This window comes from Balaenoptera borealis (genome assembly GCF_965194805.1).
Source record: "Balaenoptera borealis genome assembly, chromosome: 5".
Lineage (NCBI taxonomy): Eukaryota > Metazoa > Chordata > Mammalia > Artiodactyla > Balaenopteridae > Balaenoptera > Balaenoptera borealis.
In genome coordinates this window covers 79,291,690-79,316,057 of record NC_138862.1, presented here as the reverse complement: position 1 = coordinate 79,316,057, position 24,368 = coordinate 79,291,690, and the positions used below count along the sequence as shown (strand labels likewise).

At 38.9% G+C, this 24,368-nt stretch overlaps 1 protein-coding gene across 8 annotated transcripts in view; it reads left to right on the top strand.

Moving 5' to 3' along the window:
- The window catches only part of LPP (LIM domain containing preferred translocation partner in lipoma), a 694,560-nt gene that overhangs the window by 421,225 nt on the left and 248,967 nt on the right, over positions 1 to 24,368 (top strand). For all 8 annotated transcript variants that reach the window (XM_082393255.1, XM_082393258.1, XM_082393259.1 and 5 more), the window contains one exon: positions 3,252 to 3,944. In XM_082393255.1, the coding sequence (XP_082249381.1) occupies positions 3,252 to 3,944 (693 nt within the window). The remainder of the gene's footprint in view (positions 1 to 3,251; positions 3,945 to 24,368) is intronic.

Below are 24,368 nucleotides of genomic sequence, written 5' to 3'. Positions count from 1 at the left end.
CTATACAGTCTGCCCAGTGGCTTTGGTGGGAGAACTGTATCTGAAGTGAGCACGAGTTACATCTTTCCCCAGGGTGTGCTGGAAGCTATCACCTTGGTAGGAGGCGGGGCTGGAGATGGAGGGGCTAGGGCCAGAGCCAGGTGTGAGCCAGGGCTTCTCTTCTGTTCAGTGGCCAGTACCACGCTAATGGGGGGCAGAGTCAGTCCCCAATGTGGACATTTTTTAAGACCGACATGGTTGACTAGAAAAATCTAACCTTACTTTTTTTTTTTGAGGTTCAAACTGACTCTTCCATACTCTCTGCTACAGAATGTCAGTGTCTTACTGAGCATTTATTTAGGGATTTCTTCAGGATATATATTTTAACAATGTGGAAACTGCATCTTCTGTTGGGTACTATTGGGACCACCTTCATACAGAAGGGAAAGGCTACTCCACCAAGACAAGAATACTCAATGATACTTAAATTACAAAAGGAAATGGCAGGTTTGCCCCCTGAGAGGCTATCAAAAAAGGAAAAAAGATAACTCTATTCAACAGCTTTCTGTAACTTAACAGAAAACTAAATCTAGAATTACAAAATCTCTAGGAAACTACAATTGAGACAAATCACAAATGACGGGAAAAGATAGCCGTCACAGTCAGATCCAGTGAAAATGATAGCACACAGAAACTAGTCCCTCTCAAGGAGCTGACTTATAAATGCATTGTGTACATAGGTCCACTTGGGTATAGAGAAGCCATTAGGGACAAAGTGATAATCTGGGGCTAACAGAGTCAGAACTGTCATCTCCCTGGGTTCAAGAGGACCAAGGGGGAGAACAGTGATTTGAACAGGAGGAGAGAGTGTGGCAGAAGAGAGATCCTAGAAAGGACCAGTGACCCTCCTTCCTTGGCTGACGGCTGCGAACTTCACAATCAGGTTCCCAGAAGACATGTGGCTCAAGAGTTTACTGGTGTCTCTCAACAGGGGCACTGTTGTCATCTTGGGTTTGACAGTGATGTGTATTTGCCTTTTAACCATTAAATGAAAATAGAATCCCCTAATCACTGTGACAGTAAAAAACATTGCCACACATTTCTAAACTCTCCCTGGTCGCTAGGTGATTTCCTCTCCAGTTGAGAACCACTATACAGAGAATTCCCTGGCAGTTCACTGGTCAGAACTCCACACTTCCACTGAAGGGGGCATAGGTTTGATCCCTGGTCTGGTCCGGGAACTAAGATCCGGCAAGCAGCATGGCACGGCCAAAAAAAAAAAAGAGAAATACTATATGTAACCAAACATCCCTGAGATGTTTTAATCTTTATCTCTGGATCAACCTAGATCACCAGAAAGCTATTCCCAAAAGCCATATGTCTAAATCAGTATACTTGTATGTTATGGTGGGGACAGGGTAGCTGTACTATCTCCAGCCCCACATCCACATCCCAGGCAGGAAGGAGGAAAAGGGAAAAGTAGGAAGGGATCATGCTGTGTCAGGAGAGCTCTAGCTTTTCCAGAAATGCTTCGCATACATCTCATTGGCCAGAACTGTGTCACATGGCAACTCCTACATGCAAAGTAATCTAGGGAAGAGTGAACACATTGCTGCCCCAAACAAAACTGAAATTTTTTGAGTAATGAAGAAGGGCAGTGGGTATGGGGAAGCAGTTAGCATCTGCCCCACATGTATATATCTCTAATGGCTTGGTGTGGGCAAATGACACTAGAGTAATATAAAGTCTTGTGTCGTTTCTTCCTATACATACTAGAATTGACCTGGAAATTAATGAACAACCGAATTAGGGTGTGGTCATTCATTTCTTGTATGAACAAATCTAATCAGAGTAAGCCAGAGCAAAATTAAGACATTCTGCCACTGGAATGTTTACAGATCCCTAATAGACTAGTGCCTTAGGATGAATGTTTGACTCTTCAAACCTTCCCTAAGCCTTTACTTATCCTCAGCCTAACCAAGACCTCTCACAGTTCAGCAGAAAGTCTTTTAATCTTTGTGGCCTTAGGACATTTTTAGTGCATTCAGTAAGTATTTCTTAATTGAACAAATGAATGCGACAAAAAACAGAAAGATGTAAAGGGAGGAGGCTGCATTTGAGTTATCTTTGGTAAATCACTCTTTGACAGAAATCTTTGATCCTAAATTTAGTATTTCTTTGGTTGTACCAGCGGTGTTTGTTTATTTCTCCCAACACCCCTCATTGCTTTTTTTTGTTCCCTCTGCTTAGTCCTTCAGCTCTCTTTCTCTAGTATTGCCTTTTAGCAGTATGGTGACCAAGTCTTTGGGTAGTTTGTTTGAGATCCCATTGTTCAATTTATCTGTTTTCTTTTGGTGCTGGTGCTTTTGATGTTTCTATATGTATTCAAAATAAATCATTACCAAATCCAATGTCATGAATTTTTTTCCTCTGTGTTTTTTTTAAGGAGTTTTATAGTTTTAGCTCTTACATTTAGAGCTAAAATTTTGGATTACTTTTTGTATATGGTGTAAAGTAAGGGTCCAACTTCATTCCTTTGCATGTGGATGTCCAGTATTCCCAGCACTATTTGTTGAAAAGACTAACCTTTCCCTATCAAATGGTCTTGACACCCATGTCAAAAATCAAATCATGTATGCAAGGATGTATTTCTGGGCTCTCAATTCTATTCCATTGGTCTATGTCTGTCTTTATGCCAATGGAACACTGATTATTATAGCTTTGTAATAAATTTTGAAGTTGCATAGTGTGAGAGCTCCAATCTTCTTTTTCAAGATTGTTTTGGTTATTCAGAGTCTCTTGAGATTGCATATGGATTTTTCTACTTTTGCAGAAAAGTTCCATTGGGATTTTGACAGGGATTGCATTGAATCTGTAGATTGCTCTGGGTAGTATTAACATTTTTACAATATCAAGTCTTCCAATCCATGAACATGATATGTCTTTCCATTTAGTTGTATCTTCTTTAATTTATCAGCAACATTTTGTACTTTTCAGTGTATAAGACTTTCACCTCTTTGGTTAAGTTTATTCCTAAGTTTTTTCTTTCTTTTTGATGTTATTATAAATGGAATTGGTACACAGAAGCGCAACTGATTTTTGTGTTGTCTGTGAACTCTTAGAAGTCAGGAACCATGCCTTGTTTATGTTTTGCAGAGTTAATACAAAAGTAATAATGGCATTTATTAATATTTGTCTGTTTATGTATTTTTATTTTTCATTAGCAATAACCTTTGTCTTTTTTTTTTTTCCTTTTCTCTTTTCTGCTTTAGGGCTCTACTAGCTCAACAACAGCTTCTCCTCCAGTTTCCACCCCTGTCACAGGACATAAGAGAATGGTCATACCAAACCAGCCCCCTCTGACGGCAACGAAAAAGTCTACATTGAAGCCACAGCCTGTACCCCAGGCTGGACCCATCCCCGTGGCTCCAATTGGAACGCTAAAACCCCAGCCTCAGCCCGTCCCAGCCTCCTACACTATGGCATCTACCCCTTCAAGGCCTACCTTCAATGTGCAGGTGAAGTCAGCCCAGCCCAGCTCTCATTACATGGCTGCCCCTTCACCAGGACAATTTTATGGCTCAGGGCCAGGGGCCCAGGGCTATAACACTCAACCAGTTCCTATCGCTGGGCAGGGTCCACCTCCTTCTACACGGGGAGGCATGGATTATGCGTATATTCCACCACCAGGACTTCAGCCTGAGCCTGGGTATGGGTATGCCCCCAACCAAGGACGCTATTATGAACCCTATTGTGCAGCGGGGCCTGGCTATGGGGGCAAAAATGACTCTGATCCTGCCTATGGTCAACAAGGTCACCCAAATACCTGGAAGCGGGAACAAGTGTATACTCCTTCTGGCACTGGGAACCAGAACCCTGCTGGGATGTATCCAGTTGCTGGTCCCAAGAAGACCTACATCACAGACCCTGTTTCAGCCCCCTGTGCACCACCACTGCAACCAAAGGTAGGGAACTCATTAACATAGTGATGGGAATAAGGGGGTACCTATCTTGGTCTGCCTTCCCCAGAAAGCAGAGCCTAAGGCAAAAGTGTATGTGCTACTTTTATTTCATTAGAAAGTACAATCTGAAGGAAGTGCATGAGCAAAGCAGGAAAATGGGGAGATCCTATTTGGGGATATGGGGGGGTGTTACCAATATGGCTTCCGTTTAGTATCAAGTACAACTAATTTTTCAATCTTGAAGGACCTTCTTCCAAAAGACCATATGAACCGTAGCAGCTCAGGACAATCTGTTCGGAGAGAGGAAGGGAAAATAATTTATCTTCCAGCTCCTTTTCTGTTGGTCAGAGCTTCCTTCTGTGGGTCATAGACTTCCTCACACTTAGATGTTGCATTTACTTGGTCACTAAATAGATCTGAAGTATCTGATGCCTCAGCAGGGACAGGGAATCCCCACATGTGGAGGTGAGAGGTGCTCAGGGCAGCATGAGATGAGCTGATGACAGGTTGGCCTCATGTGAAGGCGGTCAGAACCCAAGCAAAGTTGGTACCATAGTGACTGCTGGGGAAGAACAAGTGGACAAGGGCCCAGGAGACAGGTGAGGCTAAGGAGATCTAAGGTAATGCAGATATCTTGTCTAGTTTTCTTTGGGAAGGGGCTGTAGTAGAATGGCACTTGTTTATTACCCCTTGTTTATCTACATTAATGATCCTCCAAGAAGAATATTACTCTCCAACCTTTAACCCTATTAGGCAACTTAAAAATATTCTTTATGACAGTTATCTTTTTTGTTGTTTGATTTAATTTCAAGCATGTATGTGTTTTAAATCAACATGTTCAATTACTTCCTGTGAATAGGCAAGATATAATACTATACACACCTACTCACCTACAACTTGGATTTTTCATGTGTCCTAGAACCAACATGATGATGTTTCCTCCCACCATGAAAAGAGGAACCAAGGAGAGTTACTTGGAAGGAGTGAGGTGGAGAAACCAATCTAGTTTCCAGCCATTGTGTTAGAACCGAGCACTCCCTTCCCTGTAGTAAGAACTGTAAGAAATCAGAAATTGGAGAGCCCTTGATTATCGAGAAGTTCAATGATAAATTGGGAGGATGTACTGGGTGGAAGTTTGGACTATATGTTTGTTTGTTTTTTTTAATCCTTTACACAGTTGAGATTGTCGATTTTCAGGCATATCCATTCACATTTTCAACATTATAACAGAATTTAGTGAGGTCCTTACTCTCCGGGTAGGGAGTTTACTAAATCACTATTCTCACATGAAAGCATCTGCTCTGTTAATGATGCAGATGGATTTTAGGTTCCTTAGAGGAAAGAACCCTTCCCAGCAAGTGGGGCCTGTGGGTAGCTGGAGGCGTCCATCAACCTTATGATTGCCCATTACATGAAAGTGGACCAAGCCATGATCATCTTCCAACATAAAGATTTCAAGTGAAAATGTTAAGTGTTTTTGAAACATTACCCTTAGAAGGACTTTCTTTCCAAAAATCTCTTTATGAAAAGAAATGTTATTAAGGGTTTTTTGTTTTATTTTGTTTTGTTTTTAAAATAAGTATTGCCCAAAATAGCCAAGCTGGACAACCTTGCCCTTTGTTAACATTGCAGTATATTTGCATTCGTCCATCCTAACCCCAGAGCAACTGGTTCAGAAAAAAATGGGGTTATTCAGCTTTACCTCACTTTGGTACAATTGCAACAAATTCCCCTACAGAAGATTAAAAATTTAGGTTGGGACAATGGCCATCAACATTTAAGTTCCAATAGGTATGCAGTTTTGCCCTGTCCAAAGCAGCCTGACTGTGATAGGATGGCTGAGTGATGTTCCTAAGGGCAGGAGATGGGCCCTGAGTTATTTAAGGATCCTATTACCCCACCTGGGGAAACAGACATGAGACAGAGCAAAAGTATGTCTAAGTGGGGAGAATGATCTGGTGAAGTACGAAGCCAATCTTCGAGTTTCCTGATTTCCCATCATGTCACTGGGCCCTCTGGAACCAATCCAGTAGGGTAAAAAAAAGAATCAGCACCCACTGCAAGACCTGGTTCTAAGATGTTAGGTCCAGAAACATCACTAGTATTTGGTCTGTCTTTGTCAACTTACTTGGGGTGACAGAATGAACTTGTATTAACCACTCTCCAGAAAGCATGAAACTTTATTTTCCTTCTTATTGGAGTAAAAGTAATATTCAGGATGATCTATTACCTTGTTAAGGATTCTGGACATCAGTGGATTTCATGTCACTTAAAAAAAATTCTGAAACATTTGTTTTTCAACAGTGTCATGTGTTTTAACATCATATTGTGCATTTAAAAAATGAAAATCAAATCATGTACTTTTTGCTGTGATTATTAAGGAGAGTGGTTAGAGATTGATATTTAGCCATCTGTCTTTGTTTTGGGAAAGGGGAAAGAGGCTGATGAAGCTACAGATATTGTCTGTGTGTGTTGTGGGAGCATTGGTGGATGAAGGGGTGGGCTCTTTCACAGTTGGTCTTTGAGCAGCACACTACTGTATTCAACTGCACCTGTGCACAGAGCACCTTATTGTCTCAAATATTAACTTGGCTTGGCTTAGCGATGTGACTCCTGGCTTGAGAAGTGAGCTCCTAATTCTAATCCCAGCTCCTCCCTTGATATTCTTCTTTCAGCTTGAGGAAAGCCTCTAGACCTCTTTATGTCATACTCCCAGCCTCAGTAAAGTGGAATGTCATCTTCACTAATTAATTAATGATTGCAAAGGGCTTGGAAATGTCCAAGGGCTGAATAATTGCCAAGTGAGGACTATTCAGCTTTTTCACTGGCTTTCATTTATTTCCAATTTTTTAGGCACTGATGGAAAACATACCTCGGTGCCCTAAAACAATTACCCTTTGTTACATTGAGAAGTTCTTCGGAGTTTGGCATTTAACCCATTAAGGAAAAAGTTTTCAAAAAATGAAAGAAATAAATCTCCTTTAGATTTGAGATAAGCTGCTTTAATTTTTCCACACCATGGTATGATATAGAAGAAGAAGTAGAAGAAGGGAAGGAGAAAGTAGGAAAGAAAAGGAAAAAAAAAAAGAAAAAAGAAAGGAAGAAAAGAATGAAGAAAGGAAGGAGACCAAATCAGAACCTACAAGCCTTGGGGGATCATGATTATATTTGTGTTTCCATAATGTGCTGAGCACTGAATTTGCATGCTACAGTAGACCATAATGTGTTTCCTGGACCATGTGAGCCGAGTTCCTTGAAAAATATTGTTATAAGCAAGTCTTTATAGGAGAGAAATGTTCCCTTCTCACTGGAAATCCTCTTAAAGACACAGTGGAATCTCTTCTCTTTGCCATTTTATAAAAGCTAATATCTGCTGGTTGTTGTGTTGTCCACAGAACTTTTGTCCTGTGTGTTATCTTCACATTCCCATGAGGTAGGATGTGTATTTTCTCCAATATTCAGGCAAGGCGAGTCAGCTTGAAAGCCCCAGAGCCAGGACCTAGAGGCAGTCATCACTTTCAGGTCCACAGTGGCAGGTAGCTTTAGCTTCCATTTCCTTGTCATAAACCTAATCTATGGCAGCCTCAGCTCTGTTGCAGAGACAGGTATTTCCTCTCTAATATGTTAAGAGTGCTGGTGCTACACATGTCTGGAAAGCTGTGGAGACCCAACTAGCTGGGCGGGGGGGTTAAGTTACATTCTAAAACCATCTATTAAAATTTCCTTGGAAAAATCCTTCAGGACAGTGAGAACTTGGAGATCAACCAATCACCTTTCAATAAATCCAACACCAAGTTTATCTTATCCAGAGTCAGAACAGATTACTGCTGTTCATTTAGTGTTTGAATCTGGGGATATTTAATGCGTCAGAGAGGAGAGTGAAGGTAGTGAACCACCAGGGTCAGTGTTGACGGATCCCCAAGACCTGGGAATTGTTGAGATTAAGAAAATATTTGAGAATGTTGATATAGTAGCATTTCAGATACTCGAGTAATATCAAAATATTTAAATTTCATTTCATTGTGGTCTTTTCCACAGTGAAATGGAGGTTGTATATATTGGGTGTCCTGCAAGAATTGGTGGCATTCGGGAGAAAACTATCTTTATGGTAATCCCTATGCTAAATATCTCTCAATTCCAGGATCAGAGAAACAAAAAAGAAGAGTTAGTTAGGGTGGGGAGAAGGATAGATGTGGATATAGGCCTCCAGTCAGGTGCAAATAATACCTAGGTCTGTATAAAGCTGAGGATGGAAGAGATTGCTTGAGGACAGTGACCGTAATATTAGTAATTCCCCTTTGCACAGGGTTTTTCAGTTTCCAGAATGCTTTGTGGACCTCACAAAAAACATAAGCGATACGCACAGGTAGAGGATTTTGTCTCTCTTTCACTGATAGGGGTTCAAAAGCTCAGTAATGAGAGTCACTCACCTAAGGTCATATGTCAAATTCATGGGTGAGCCACGTTTCCAAATCAGGTTTTCAGAAGGTTTGTCCTCATGCTTTCCACCTGGTAAACTATGGATGTTGGTTTGGCGTTTGGATGGGGGGAGTGCTACATCCGCATTGGCAGCCTCTGGGCGTGGCTCCGCTATGGCCCACATCACAGGCAGACATGTCGATAGGCTCAGGCAGTTGCGGTGCTGTGTCATGAGATCAACAGCTGCAGGGGAAGCACCGTTAAATCCCTGCTGGGCACCCAGGCTCAGCACCGTGGGGCTATGCTTCCTCTTTCCCATCACTATGTACAATTTATTCCAGTGTTTCTACGTTCACAGTATCTCAAATCTGTTTTCTTACTGAAACCCCCTTTGCTACTGTCCTGGTTCAGTTGTCCCCGTTTCTCACCTGAGCCATTGAAATGGCCTTTTACTGGGTGTCCCCACCTCTAGTCACTCCACACCTGTTCATCCTACACATGCTATCAGATTAACCTTTCTACCCCACAGCTCTGCGCTCGTCACTAATTGCCTTTTCTCAAAAACCTTCAGGAGTCCCCACCCAGTTATGGAATGAATTGAAACCCCAGCCTAGATTTCCAGTTTTATCTCCCCCTTTAAGCATCCCAGCTTCCAGCTGAGAAATTACATTCCTAGTTATTTTTCATCTCTATAGCTTTCATCGTGGAGCTACTTCTTCCTTGAATGCCTTCCCAGACCTCTCCTCAAATAAATTAAATGTTTGCATATCCAACGTGACCCATTAAGACCAAACTAAAGTGTTAATCTCTCTTGTGAAGCCTTCTCTTTCTAAAATTAAGTTGGACATTATTTTACCCTCTCTTATGTAAATTTTCACACACTTACTGTACTAGAATCATTTATGTGCCTGTCCTTCACCAGCCTATGCCCTAGCATATATTAGACTCTGAGATTTAGGGGATAGAGATGGTATCTGAGCACTGTTTCGTCCAGAGTAACTAAGACGGTACATAATACATTCTTGTTTAATGAAGGTACTTGAAGAAACTTCCTATGTCCTAGTAAAATAAGGAGTAAGCCCTGCTTTAGAATTTAGCAGATTGTTAATCAAAATGCCAAAACCCAAATCTACACCACCAAATTCGCTTAGGTGACCTCAGTAACACACGCATTGTCACATGAGCAACTCAGTATCCAAAGTAGCTAGATAATTTCTCATGTTCACAATTGTGCTAATGTTTTACATTCCTTCTGGGATACGTGTGTGTATGTGTATGCTGTTATGTACACAGTCTTTTTTACTTTTTGCATTTGCCAAACGTCCATAGAATTTGTTGATTCAGATCCCTTAATTACCTTTTTGAGGTTCAATCTATATACAATAAAATGTGCCCATTTGAAATGCACAAGGCAGTGAATCTTTGGCAAATTTATGCACCTGGGTAACCACCATCAAAATCAAGATAGAGAACGTTTCCACTACCCCACAGAGCTCCCTCGAGCCCTCTTGCAGTCAGCCCCCTTTACCCTTAGCCCCAGGCAACCTTTCTGCTTTCTAACATGGATTATTTTTACCCTTTCTAGAATTCCGTATAAATAGAATCATATAGTATACACTCTCGCATCTAGGCGCCTTCTACTCACTATAGTTTTTTTGAGCTTCATTTGTGTATGTATCCATTATATGGATATACTACATTTTGTTTATCCATTCACTTGTTTGGGGGCATTTATTTTTTTTCCCATTTTTGATTATTAATAAAGCTGCTATGAACATGCATGTACAAGTCTTTATATGAACATAGTTTTCATTTTTCTTGGATAAATACCTAGCAGAGGAACTGCTGGGCTGTGTGGTAAATATTTAACTTCCTAAGAGACTGCCGAATTGTTTTCCTAAATGTACCATTTTACAGTCTCACCAGCAATGTATGAGAGGTCCAGTTGCTCCCTAATCCTGGCAGCACTTGGTATTGTCAGCCTTCTTAATTTTAGCTCTTTTCATGCTGTATAGATGTATCTGATTGTGGTTTATATTTACATTTTCCTTTTGATTAATGATGTGGAACACTTATTATTCATGTACTTATTAGCCATTTGTTTGTCTTCTTTTGTGAAGTGTCATCAAATTTTTGGTTTATTTTTTAAATTGGATTGTTTCCTTTTTTTTTTTTTTTTTTTGTAAGAGTACATTATGTATTCTGAGTAAGAGTCCTTAGATATATGCATTCCCAGTCGGTGACTTGACTTTTCATTTTCTTAATGTTGTTTTCTAAGAGCAGAAGTATTTACTTTTGATGGAGGTCAATTTATCACTTTTATCTTCTATAGTTTATGCTTTCTGTTTCCTTAGATATTTTTGCCTCCTCATGGTCATAAAGATTTTATTCTGTGCTTTCTTTTAGATGTTTTACAGGTAAATTCAAGGTTATAATTCACTTCAAGTTAATCTTTGTGTATTGTGTGAGAGAAGGGTCAAAAGTCATTTACCCCCATTGAGACACAGTTTTTCCATCATGATTTATTGAAAAGACTCTTTTCTTCCGTTGAAATACCTTGACACCTTTGACAAAAATCAATTGACCACAGATGTGTGGGTCCATCTGGACTCTATTCTATTCCATTAATTTGTATATCTATCCTCAAGCCAATGCCACATTATCTTGATCTCTGACTTTTATACAAGATTTTGAAATCTGACAATATAAGCTTTCCATCTTCTCTTTCAAAAGTGCTTTTATTATTCTAAGTCTTTTCCATTTCCTTATAAATTTTAGCATCAGCTTGTCAATTTCCACAAAATAGCTTGCTGTGGTTTCAGTTGAGATTTTGTTGACTCTATAATTTGAAAAGAGCTGATATCTTAACAATATTGAGTCTTCCAACCCATGAACATGGTATATCTCTCATTCTGTTTATGCTTTTATTAATTTCTCTCAACAATGTATTGTAGTTTTACCCATATTTTGTTAAATTATTTCATATTCTGGGTGCTATTATAAATGGTATTTTTAAAAAATTCTTAATTTGCAGTCATTTTGTAGTGTATACAAATGCCATTGATTTTTTTAATATTGACCTTGCATCTTATGACCTCTTTACCAGTTTTACTAGCTTCTTAAGACTCCTTAGGCTTTTCTACCTGATCATTTCATCTGCAAATAAATTCTTGATTCAACTGTTTATTTCCTTTATGGATAGGAGTCTATCCATCACCTTTCTATGTTTGGAAGATTTGCTTCTTGATTGAAGAAGAGACAGTTTCCTACAAATTTGAAGGATGGAAATTGGAAAAAAAAATAATAAATCTTTACTCTCCATTCCTCTAGACTGGCCTGTTGAAACTGTCAGACATAGAAGTTATCTTCAGAATCAGTAGGTTATAATCCCTTAAAATTACAGATGAGAAACTGAGGCATGAAGAGTTACAGTGACCTGAAGAGTTAGTTATACAACTAGTAAGTGGCACATTTGAGTAGAAAACTTAACACTTTTTTCTAAATCACAGTTTCTCTCTACATTGGTTCAAGACCAATGAGATCGGAAGTATAAAGGACCTTTAAAAAGATATAATAACTATTGTTAAAAGGAGCTGATCTCCTGGCCTTAGACCTCCACACTAATTCTGTAAGGCCTCTTAATAATAGAAAATGGAGGCCATTCTGGTGTTTCTTGTTCGGGCTCACAATTGTTCCTGTGAGGCGACTAGTTCTTAGGGTCTTTATGATTTTGACTCAGTCTGTCATCTCTCCTTCCCCTGATTTTATTTTTTTAATTTATTTATTTTATTAGAGTTTTTTAAAAATAAATTTATTTATTTTATTTTATTTATTTTATTGAGGTGAGCAGGGGCTACTCTTCGTTGCGGTGCGCAGGCTTCTCATTGCAGTGGCTTCTCTTGTTGTGGAGCATGGGCTCTAGGCACATGGGCTTCAGTAGTTGTGGCACACAGGCTCAGTACTTGTGGCTCGCAGGCTTTAGAGCGCAAGCTCAGTAGTTGTGGCGCACGGGCTTAGTTGCTCCGTGGCATGTGGGATCTTCCCAGACCAGGGCTCGAACCCATGTCCCCTGCACTGGTAGGCAGATTCTTAACCACTGTGCCACCAGGGAAGCCCCTTCCCCTGATTTTAAAAGTTACCGTGAGGATGGATGTCCTAGTACACTAAGACATGTCTGTGAATATTATTTATTCATTTTACTTGTATAATGTTTTTCATAGATTTAGATGTTTGAAAGTATCCCAGGTCCCTAATCTCTTTGGAAAATTAAATAGTTTTAACAAACGACTCTAGCAATATGTAATTTTTGTGTTTAAGAGCAAGAGAACGCACTTCATTTTGCAAGTGGACCCACTGATATGTCTCTCTAGAAATCTCCTTTCCTTCTTGGCCAGCTGCAAACACCCACACTGTCCCATTTCAGAGGAGAAACTATAGTTGTTCTCCTCCCCAGCAAACAAAGACATTCAACCACTATCAATGTATAATAATTAGTGGTGAATATAAAACCTTTGACAGATGTTACACACAGAATATTAGGAAGTATCCCAAAGTGAAAGTCAAATAGCTGACTTTCCAAAACTGCCATTGTCCCAGAAATATTTACTTGTTATGTTAGGTCTTTGATTTTCTGGAATATGGAAAACCCAACTTTTGGATATATTCTTAGCAAATAATACAGTGTTTGCTCTATTTCATCCTTAGAATTCAGTGACTGTTCTTCAGAAAAATACAATATGGTTTATTTCAGAAGTTTACTTAACTATAACTATAACATCTTAGTTTATATAACAATAACATGTAGCATTTTTGTAACCCCTTACAAAATTTACCAAATACTTTCATATGTGGGGAAAACTCTGTAACATGTCCAGGGGCAGCTTGCCTAGTATCATACCAATACCCAATGTCAGAAGAAGGATAAGCTCTTAGGTCTTCTGAGTGCCAGCCCAATATGTTCTTTCCACACAGTGACACTTGCCTTCATTCATAGCTGTCTGTGTTTACATGTGTTAGCTCACTGTACAGTTATCCAAACATCAAATATTGATTGGGCCAGACAGTTTAGGGGTTAAAACCTTAGAGTTGTATTTCTGGGACATAACACATTTAACATTTGAAACCCAAGATTCAGTCAACATTATATCAAGAGTCCAGGAGTTGAAGCTATATACTATATATATACTATATATACTATATATATATATATATAGTATATTTAGCTATATACTAAATATAAGTTCCAGGCCCCCTTTTATTCTGTCTTTATAAGTATTTGGTATATTTATTGCTCAAACATAGACACCTTGTTTATTTTTTATGTACCTTTAGATATTATTGTGAAAAGGGATAAGAGAGTAGAGGTATGCTTTGTATTCTTTATAGATCGGTTAGCTAAGTGTATTTTTCATTGTGCATACATGCAATCTTTAACATGAATTTGGATAGACTTACTATAAAGATGATACTTATAATCTTTACCAGATGAAACCCCATTTTTAATCCTGCTTTTCATCCCATCCAAAGGATGCAAAGTATTAAGCAGGCTCTCCATGAGACAGCTGAGGCTGGTAATCCCTGCAGGGGTGGGGAAATTGCTAGTGACCAGCAGAGAACCAGAGAAGAGTTAAGCAAGGCAGGTGGGGAACATGGACCAGGGCCCTGCCAACTGCAACCCATGGGCCAATCTCACCTGCCACCTGGTTTGGTAAATAATGTGTTATTTGAAATTCAGCCATGCTCACTTGCTTAAATATTATCTATGGCTGCTTTCACACTACAACAGTAAAATTGAGAAGGTGTATCAGAAGCTGATCTTCCAAGCCCAAAACATTTACTGTATGTCCCTTCACAGAAGAAGTTTATCAACCCCTTACTGAAAATATGGAAATGACTTTGCAAAATTTAGGTTCTCGTTAAAATTGCTTGAATATTTTTCAGCTATTTTTTTCTTAACCAGTATATACTACATCTGAGCCGGAGGTTATTGGTGGGAATCTGGGGGGGAGGGAAGAATTAAATATCAAAACTCCAAATTTACCTGCTACTTACAGAATAGATTCTGCATCCCTCATGTTTTCCCAGCCTGGTCAACTACTCTTTAGCTTTCAAGAGCTATCTCTAATATTAAGTGCTTGGAGAAGCTTGACCATTCACCCAGTCCCCACATATTATTAGTTTGTCTTTCTTCTGAATTCTTCTCACAGCACTTTTTAAAATCCCTTTACTGTAGCATGCGTCTTATTGGATATTTTAAATAGATAATAACTTTATTGAGATATAATTCATACACAATAGAATTTACTCATTTTAAATGTACAATTCAATCGTTATTATTGTTATTATTATTTTAGTGTATTCATGGAGTTGTGCAACCATCATCAGTTTTCTCATCCCAGGAAAAAGCTCCTTACTCATTAACAGTCACTCATTTCCCTCAAACCTTCCAGCCCTTGGTAACCACTAATCTACTTTCTGTATCTATGGATTTGCCAAATCTGGACATTTGGAATTATACAGTATATGGTCTTTTACTGGATTCTTACCATAATATTTACAAGTTTCATCTGTGTTGTAGCTCATATGAGTACTTCATTCTTTTTTATTGCTGAATAATATTCCAGTGTGTGGACATTCTACACTCTATTTATTTTTTCATCAGTTGATAGGTGCTTGGGTTTTTTCCACTTTGGCTATGATGTTATCAATATTTGAGTACAAGTTTTTGTATGGACGTTGCTTTCAGTTCTCTTGGGTATATACCTAGCGTGAACTTGCTGGGTTATGTGGTAACTTTTTGTTTAACCTTTTGAAGAACTGTTGGACTGCTTTCCAAAGGAGCTTTGCCATCTTACATTTCCACCAGCAGTGTATGAGCATTTCAGTTTCTCCACATCTCCACATCCCATTTGATTTTAATCATGTTACGTGTCTGCCTCCCCAGGTAGACATCTATGTTCTTCAAGTGTGTGAATCATGTCTAATTCAGTTGTGTTTCTTGTACACCTAACATAGTATCTTGCATATGTCAGGCACTCATGAATGAAAAAATCAATCAAAGTGAAATGATGGACATGGACCCACATACAGTTCTTATTACTGAGGATTCTTCGTGTTTTTTTTAATAGCTGTGCTTTTATAGGTGTTTAATTTTTTTTTATTCTAGCTGTGTTCCTGGTCTCTTCTGGTCTTTAGCTCCTAGCTTGTATTACCAGTAGATTAATCTTCTTTCAGATGGAGTCTATTTTAGTCCTTGTTAATTTCCCAGCCTACATCGTTGTAGTTTTTCTCTCCTTTGTTGTGGTCAGTTTAAATTGCTCTTGTCTCTGTCCCATACAGCTCATGTTATGTGTAAACCTAAAGAAGCTTTTTTCATCACTGAGGGAAATAGGACCTTCTGATCTCACCTTCTCCCACATGGCACTGTTGCTCTTTTCAGAAGTGATTCTGCTCTTCCAGGAGCTCAAGCCTGAAACCTGAAGTCATGCTTGATTCCTCTTTTCTCTCACACAGCAAAATGCCTTCATCTCCACCTTTAAAGTGTGTCTAAAACCCCACCATGTCTCAGCGCCTCCACTGCCTGCACCTATCCAAGCCCCAGCACATCTTGCCTGGGTCATTTAACCCCCTCCTATTGCTCTGCTCTACTCACCTTTGTTCCACTTTGCCCTGTTCTCAACCCAGAGTGATCCTGTTTGTCACATTCTTTCACTGTCCTGCTCAAAACTCTCCAACAGCTTCCCATCTCAGCCAAGGAAAAAAAAAAAAAAAGCCGGAACTGTGCTTACAAGGCCCCACTGTCTCCACCCATTAACAGGCTGACTTCATCTAGCTCCACCCCCCCTTCCCTCTGCTCCAGCCACACTCCTGTTTCAGGGCCTTTGTTTTGTTGAGCCCTTTTCCCCTGGTATCCATGTGGCCTATTCTCTCACCTCCTGCGGGACCTCACTCAAAGGTTACTTTGCTGGAGAAGTCTTCCCTGACCACCCTAAAATCCCTCCCCTGCCCCGAAGTGTCCCTATCTACCTTCACTTTATTCCCCTGTAATGTTTTTTGTTTTTTTCTTTTTTTTTCTTTGTTTGTTACATTATGATTTCACTGCACATTCCTGCTCTTAGAGAACAGAGACCACGTATTTTTATCATTTGTATCAGGCACATAGATAAGTGCTTAAAAACACAACAATTTTAAAAACTAGTGCAGGCTACGCAGTCCATATATAGTGACTGTTTGCTCTGAGCTATCTGGAGCCTCCACAGTGTGCTTGGTTTGATTTCTTTTTTTTCTTTTTTTCTTTTTTCTTATTAGTCATCCATTTTATACACATCAGTGTATACGTATCAATCCCAATCTCCCAATTTCCCCTGTAATGTTTATTTCCATCTAACATACTGTGTATCTTAATCATTTGTTTTTTTGTGTCTCTCCCTCTAGAATGTATCCCGAAAGCAGAGTTTTGTTTGTTTGTTTGTTTTTCTGTTTAGTTAACTGCTATATAGAGAACACTGTCTGACAAGTCGTAAGTCCTCAGAAAAAATAAATGAACAAATGCTGGGCACAGGATCATTCCATCCGTTATTTTTTTATCCAGATAAGTCTGCAGTGATGTGACAGTGACTTTTATTATGTGAAAAGGGTGCAAAGCCCTGAGGTCCTCCAATATATGCCACCCATTTATGTATGATTTCCCCAAACTGCGTGTTCCCCATCCCACCCGCCTTCTACTACCTGAGCTCCCCAGCCCTCCCTTTAACACCATGATAATGTTGACATGGTAGATAGACCCTGGTATTTGACATCAAATCTGAGGTTGGAGTCCAAACTACAAAGAAAGTCTTGCGTGATGACAGATGGGCAAGTACTCTTTGATTATAAACTACCACAGCTATTTGAAAGGTTATTATTATAACTTGAAGGACTTAGAATAAAGGAGGGGAACCAAAAATCTTAAGTGATAGATGGGGCTGTTAAATATTTTAAAGCTATATCAGGTACTGTGCTAAGCACTTTCTGTGGATTAGCTCATGCAATCTTCTCAGTAACACTTTCAGGTAGATAGTGTTATTATTTTCACTTTGCAGATAAAAACTGAGTCTTGGAGAGATTAAGTGGTTTACTGAATCCAGAAACTCTTTCTTTTATAAATTTTCATGAATATAAACAAAGTTAAGAGTTAAAGCAAATTAGGTCAATTTTATTGGAAGCCAACACATGGCTTCATTTGTACATTCATTCATTAAAAAATTATTCAGTGTCTACTTTTGGTGCTGGATTAGAGTCAGAAGGAGGGTAATATTTCATTCCTCATCAAACTTATATTCTAGTAGTGTTTTCAGAAGAGAGGCAGTAAGACATAATTTTAGGCAGTGATACTTTCTGTGGATAAAATAAAAGATTTTAATAATGAGATAGAGAGTGGCTGGTTTAGATAGCCAACTCAGAAAAGTCGTTGGAGAAATGACCTTTGGGCCAAAACCTGAATAATGCACAGGGGCCAGCTGTTCTAAGATCTGGGTGAAGAATATTACAAGCAGAGAACAGCAAGGATGAGTCCTCTCAGCTTGGCATTTACGGGAATAGAAAGAAAGCCAGGGAGGCTAGAACTTACTTGCTGGAAGAGAATAAATAAAATGAGGTGATAAAGGTGAGCAGGGTCCAGATCTTATGGACTGTAGTAAGGAGTTTGTCCTTATTCTAAATGAAATGGAAATCCACTGGAGCGTTTTAGCAAGGGACTGATAGGGCCTGGTTTTGTTTTAAGATAATCCCAGCCACTGTGTAAGATCAAAGTGGTTGTAGGAAGATTTGTTAGGTTCTGATGCTTCTGTGGTTTCCCTTAAAACTATTGAAAAGATGGGCTTATGAACTTTCTTATTTGCAAATAGAAAAGCTTTTATGTTAAGAAATACGAAGGTATGGGCCACTTTATGAGTATAGGGTTTATATCTGCAGATTCCTATAGTTAAACAGACTCACAGTCTCTGGCTCTAGGGGCAGTGGAGGAGTGTGGTTGTTGAATGAGAAGTGGAAATAGCAAATACACACCACTTGTTCTCTCACAAGTGGCAGGGCAAGTTTTCCCAAGATAGGTAGTAATGGAAGCCATGATGGTTCAAGACGTTTGGGAGATGAACTAGAGTTGACTGTTTCTCAAAATCTTCTGGTTTTAATTACTTCGCCAAAAAACATACAGTATGACACTACTATATATATATATTTTAAATGGCACTTGAGCAGTTAAAAACTGAATACTCAATTAAAGACAGCATGGACATGGGTGAGGGATGAGAGTTTTATCTACTTCTATTTCTATGACAGGCTCACTAGGATAACAGGGACCTTCTTCCTCATCCAGTCTCCACCCCTGGTGTCAGTATAACCAATAAAAGGCAGATGATGGCATCGCGTTCTTCAAGACTTTCTGTTCGCACCACGTGTCATTCACCTTGACATGTGCTTCTCATCAGCTCGATTTTTTGTCTCACCCTCCTCTTTCAAGTTATCTTTTCAAGTTATCCCTTTGCCTTGAAACGACTACTACCGCAATACTTTGCAGTCTTTATAACGATTCTTTGTATAAATGGCCCAAAGTGTTTATCAACAGGGGACCACTTTCCCAGCACCTGCAATTTGGAGATATCTTAAGGTCTTTCTGTGCAACTCAAGAGCTGCTTACAAAGTACCAATGTTAGTATATTGCTGCATAGAACTATTTTTCTTAAATTTTTACTTTCAACAAATAACATATACCATTTTTCTAGATGCCAAAAGATAAGCAAAAAATCAACTAAAATTTAGTTCATCCTCAAAGAGCTTGAGATATATATTATTGGTAACACTGGCCTCTGACCATTCTTACCTTCTTATTGATCAGTGTGAAGTACAAAAAAAAAAAAAAATAGAGCTAGCATTCCCACTTGCTTAGAGAATAGAGCATTTCCCCCCATGATCAGTTACTTATGGACAAATAGTTCACACAAGACAGGAATTGTAAATGCTAAAAGAAAGGGCCTGAGAGAGTTCTAGTGATCTTCAGAAGAGGTACTGATCTTCAGTTTTGCAAGGGGTCATGTAGGATGTGACCTCTATTAGTTTTGAATCAATGGGATTCAAAATGAGGGGTGGGAAAGTAGCCAAGATTAGATTGTTTTATTGTCCAGAGCCTCTAATGGCTGAGAAGTCAAAAGCTCTTCCTTAACTTAGATTTATTTCAATATTAATTGACTGCCATTCTGATTCTCCATTTTTCTTGCCATTTACCTCTAAAAATAAGATCAATGTAAAGGCTGGCTCACCACTTATATCTTTACATGCTGTAGCTGAAAGACAAGCTTGTGCTGTATAGATAGCACAGGGAACAATACTCAATATCTTCTAATAACCTATCATGGAAGAGAATGTAAAAGTAAACATATATATTTTATATATATGTATCAATATAACTGAATCACTTGGTTGTACACCTAAAACTAACACAATGTTGTAAATTAACTATATTTCAATAAAAATTTTTTTAAAATTAAAATTAACAACAACAAAAAAATACAAGCATGCCTAGTAAAGACCGTAGCATAGCTTTTTGTTACTTACCAAAGTTAGTAGGTAAGTAATACCTAATAAATGGTGAATATTAACAATAGTGATTTTTAACTACTGGGAGCTCATGTCCCCTCAGCAAGCACATTCTAATAACTTGAGAAACTTTATGCTTGAAAATCTAGTGTGGCAAAATGTGTGTGTGTTCTGAAGTTTTCAAACCTGCTTTCAAGTATGAATGCTAGATATCACCCAAGGCGAGTTATTATTTCTCTTTGCAATGCCTTCATGTGCGTTGGCTCATTTAGTCCTGGAAGAAAGTATAAAAGAAAGTACTATTAATATCCTGAATTTTTACTAAGTGGGAAACCAAGATAGAGAGAGATTAAGCTACTCGCCCAAGACCACATGATGAGCTCTTAGCCATGCATGATACTACACAAATTCTCTATAAAAGGATGTTAACAAAAATTCTCCCTGATGTGCAGCAACCCAGCTGTAAACCTTAAATCACGTTCTTTTCTGATCATGAGTAGGACCCATATGCTAAGCTGCTGAGGATCCCTCTTCTTAGCATGAGTCTATTGAGAGGTTATCTGCCAGGAAAGCTTTCCTAATTATTTTTCTAATAGATGATATAAGTTCATTTCTTCATTCCTCATCTACTGGTCTCTCCTGCCCGGTACTTACGAAGCATCAGCGTGAGGGGTGTGATGGGTGGGCTATGGAATGGAGCTAAATGGAATGTCATAGGCAAGAATCTAGCCAGTAGCCTTGAATCTCTGAGAGGTAAGTACTCCTGAGCTCTGAGAGCTGCAGGACAAGTTGCATGAAGATGCATGAAGATATGAAGGCCTCCTCAGAGCCAATGTGTGGCATCAGCATAGTGTCTCCAAGTGAGAAAACAAAACCAACAATGCCCAGTTTTTCAAGTGTGATATAATTCCCCCCAAACGTGTGAACTGCTTGCAAAATGCCAGGAGTAACATTGTTTTGTACATTGGCATGAATAATTGACATTGTCTTTGAAGAGCTGATCAGCAAAGGGTAAGGGGAAAGAAAAAGTTAAAATAAGCTGTAAAACCCAACCCACTTATATCCAAAGTACAAAGCCGGACAAAGTGAATGTTCCATTGACTCGTGACATTTGCCATTGATTCAAAATGAGCCGGTCCTGAGAGAGGATTAAATCGATCTATAAATATCCCAAGCTGTCATTCTTAGAACCTTTGGGTAGAGCATTGAGTTGCATTCCTACAGGAGAAATGCCAAATGAGTGAGCCTAGGCCAAGTTTGTTTGGAAAGCCTTACTTAATGAACCGTGGAAGCGTGAACGTGGTCACGTGCAAAGCCCAGGGCTGTTCAGCCTTCTGTGGCAGTTCTACGAGTTCTAATACCATGCTGTTAATAGCGAGGAGCACAAGTGTGTGCTTGCTTTCCTTTTTTTTCTTAACTGCATGGATCATGTTTACAAAGGACCCTTTCCTTTAGCAAGAGGTGTTCAGGTGAGGAAGTCATTGGTTTCCATTTTATATCCTCTGGTTCCATGTTTATTCCACGCTAAATGTCCCTGTTAAAAACAGGAGTCTAGTTTTCTACTTTGAGTGTTAACCAATTACAAAGTAAAAAAAAAAAAAAAGTCCTAGAAATGAAAACAAGCTTTCCCAGTAGTCTTCCGGAACATAATAATTACCACAAAAATGTTCTCAGTGATGGGAAGTTCACAGATTTTTTAGGCTGTCAGAGATGAAATGTGTCCCTTTGCTTTCCTAAGAAGCCATCTTGCCCATTTACAAGAAATTAAGACCCAGAGAATGACTGTTCAAGGTCTCACAGGCAGGACTTTAAAACAATGTTTAAACCTCTAGATTTGGGAGATCAAGAACAATCCTATGTCTACATTGATAGGTGATTTACCATTGCGTTCGATAAAATAACAGTGAACTTTTTAACGTAATACATTTTCATATCCATTGTCTCATTTGTTCCTGAAAACAAAACAAAACAAAACTTGCTGAGATGGACAAAGAGTGGGCAATTATCTTCTTTTACAGATGATGACACGATTTTAGAGAATCCAAGTCACTTCCCCAATTTTGCACACTGTATAAATCATAGAATCCTTGTCCCTTGTCTATAAAATCCATAGCATGCAACATGGAACTAAAAGAAATTGCAATCCCCAGCTTTTCTGTTTACAGAATGCCCTCTGCAGTTGCTTAAAATTTAGATTGAAAAATAGGAAATTCATTAAACAGGACAGTCAATAAAAGGCTGGGGCTGATATCTAGGTGTTCTTCAGTCCTCCATCTGGGAAGGCTCTACAGATGATGTCTCTGTAGATGCCAAGGTTACACAAATCTCAGAAGCTAAATAAACCTTTTGATTAAATGATTGATTCCTAATTGGTAGTTACTACAATATAAATGACTGTTCAAGATAGAAAGTTTTTGTAAAGAAGTATGTATAAAAAGTAAGAATTTCTGACAAAACAGCCTTGGCTTTTGCTACTATAGTTAATACACCCAACAGTGAATAGTGAGATTGTGTGTGTGTGTGTGTGTGTGTGTATGTGTGTGTGTGTAGATATATTCAGATTCTGTGGGACCTAAAGCTTTGAAGCTTATCACTTTGGGGAGACTTCTTTTAAAAATACAAAATGATGACCAGAAAATTATTGCAGTAGCTTGCTAGGGCTGCCATAGCAAAGTACCACAGACTGGATGACTTACTCAGCAGAAATTTATTTTCTCATGTTTCTGGAGGCTGGAATTCTGAGATCGCTGTATTGGCAGGGTTGGCTTCTTCTGAGGCCTCTCTCCTTGGCTTATTTATCGATGGGCGTCTTCTCCTTGTGTCCTCAGTTGCTCTTTCCTCTTTGTGCATCTGTGTCCTGATCTCCTCTGCTTAGAGGGACATCAGTCATGTTGGATTAGGCCCAACCTAACAATCCCATTTTAACGTTAAGTGTCTCTTTGAAGATCCTCTCTCCAAATACAGTCGCATTCTACGGCACTAGGGTACTTCAACATATGAATTTGGGGGGATATAATTCATCCCAAAACAATTATGTAAGAAAATGAATACTTATTTCAAGTGAGAAAAGCGAATGAAACATATTTTAAATTGTTTTAAAAATCTGTGAAATATGACAAAAATCACAAAATCCAGAAAAATATCATTTTAATTAATTAATTAATTAAATGCCCAATGACTTTTTCTTCCATTGTGGCTGCATGCTCTCTGGTCACCTCTCCATGCAACCTAACTTTGTAATTTTTTTCTATAAGGAGAATAGAAAGATAATTTCACTCTTTCCTCTTAAATGGTTAATAGAAATTTATTATTATTATTACTATTAAAAGTTTGGAAAACTTCCTTTAATCTGTACAACTGTTGTTGGTAATGTCCTAAAACTTAAGATGATTGTCAAATTTGGGGAATCTTCTATCAAGTTTCTTTTATTTGAAAGCTGTTACAAAAATACGTATACTGTTGCTGTAAGTTCATACACTGATACATTCTATTTTGTGAAATCCACATCAGAAAAGAAAATCAAGTCAGTGGTACATTTATAATTGCTTCTAGTACATCACTGAGTACAGTCCTAATAAGGGAAAGCATCTGTTTTTGCATCACTGAATACTGAGTAGTCCTCTCTGTGTGTATACTTTTACACATCTGACAATTGGTAGAACTTTCTGCTGACCTAGCTTCTGGCTCCATACATTTCACACCCTGTTTCTCTCCTCTACCAGCATAATCCACATGCTGGGTGTTGCAGGACACATTCTTGTCACAGGATTTTTGGCTCCATACCCCTGAGTCCCAGAGCTAGGGGAGTAGTGGACCCAGGGGCATTGAAAGTATGCCAGGAAGTCATTCCTACACAATGGTAATTGGCCATGCCTTATGCACACACTGTAGTGACAGCAAACCATACGTAAATGTATCCCACGATGCTCAACTAAATGTATCCTCAATTCATCTTCCCCTAACCAAACCCCCAAATTCCTGACACCATTCCAACACTGTCCCACATGAGTATGTAACAGAGGACAGTCAGAGTGGAAAGAGGCAGCAAGGAACACATTGCTTGGGCCCTCTGAAGGTCTTAGAAGGGGCTGAAGGAAGTGACGGACCCTGAAGCTTCATTTCTTGTCAATCCATGTTTGTTTAAAAGTATCTCTTCTACTCTGGGTATTTGCTTGGGAAGAGTTATTCCTTCCCTTCCTGCCCCCTTCCCTCCTTCCATATTTCTCTTTCTTAAATATTTATTCTGTGCATACCATATTCCAGACCCCATGTTAGGAGGGATAAAACACATATGATGATGCCTACAGCACAGGATAAAGTGATGGGTAGCCAAAGCTGTTAAAAATCTACTGGTACCAGATGATTTAGGGTCACATTCAGCTTGAGCGATCAGGGAAGTCTTTATGAGGAAGCAGCATTTGATCTAGCCTAAAGGAT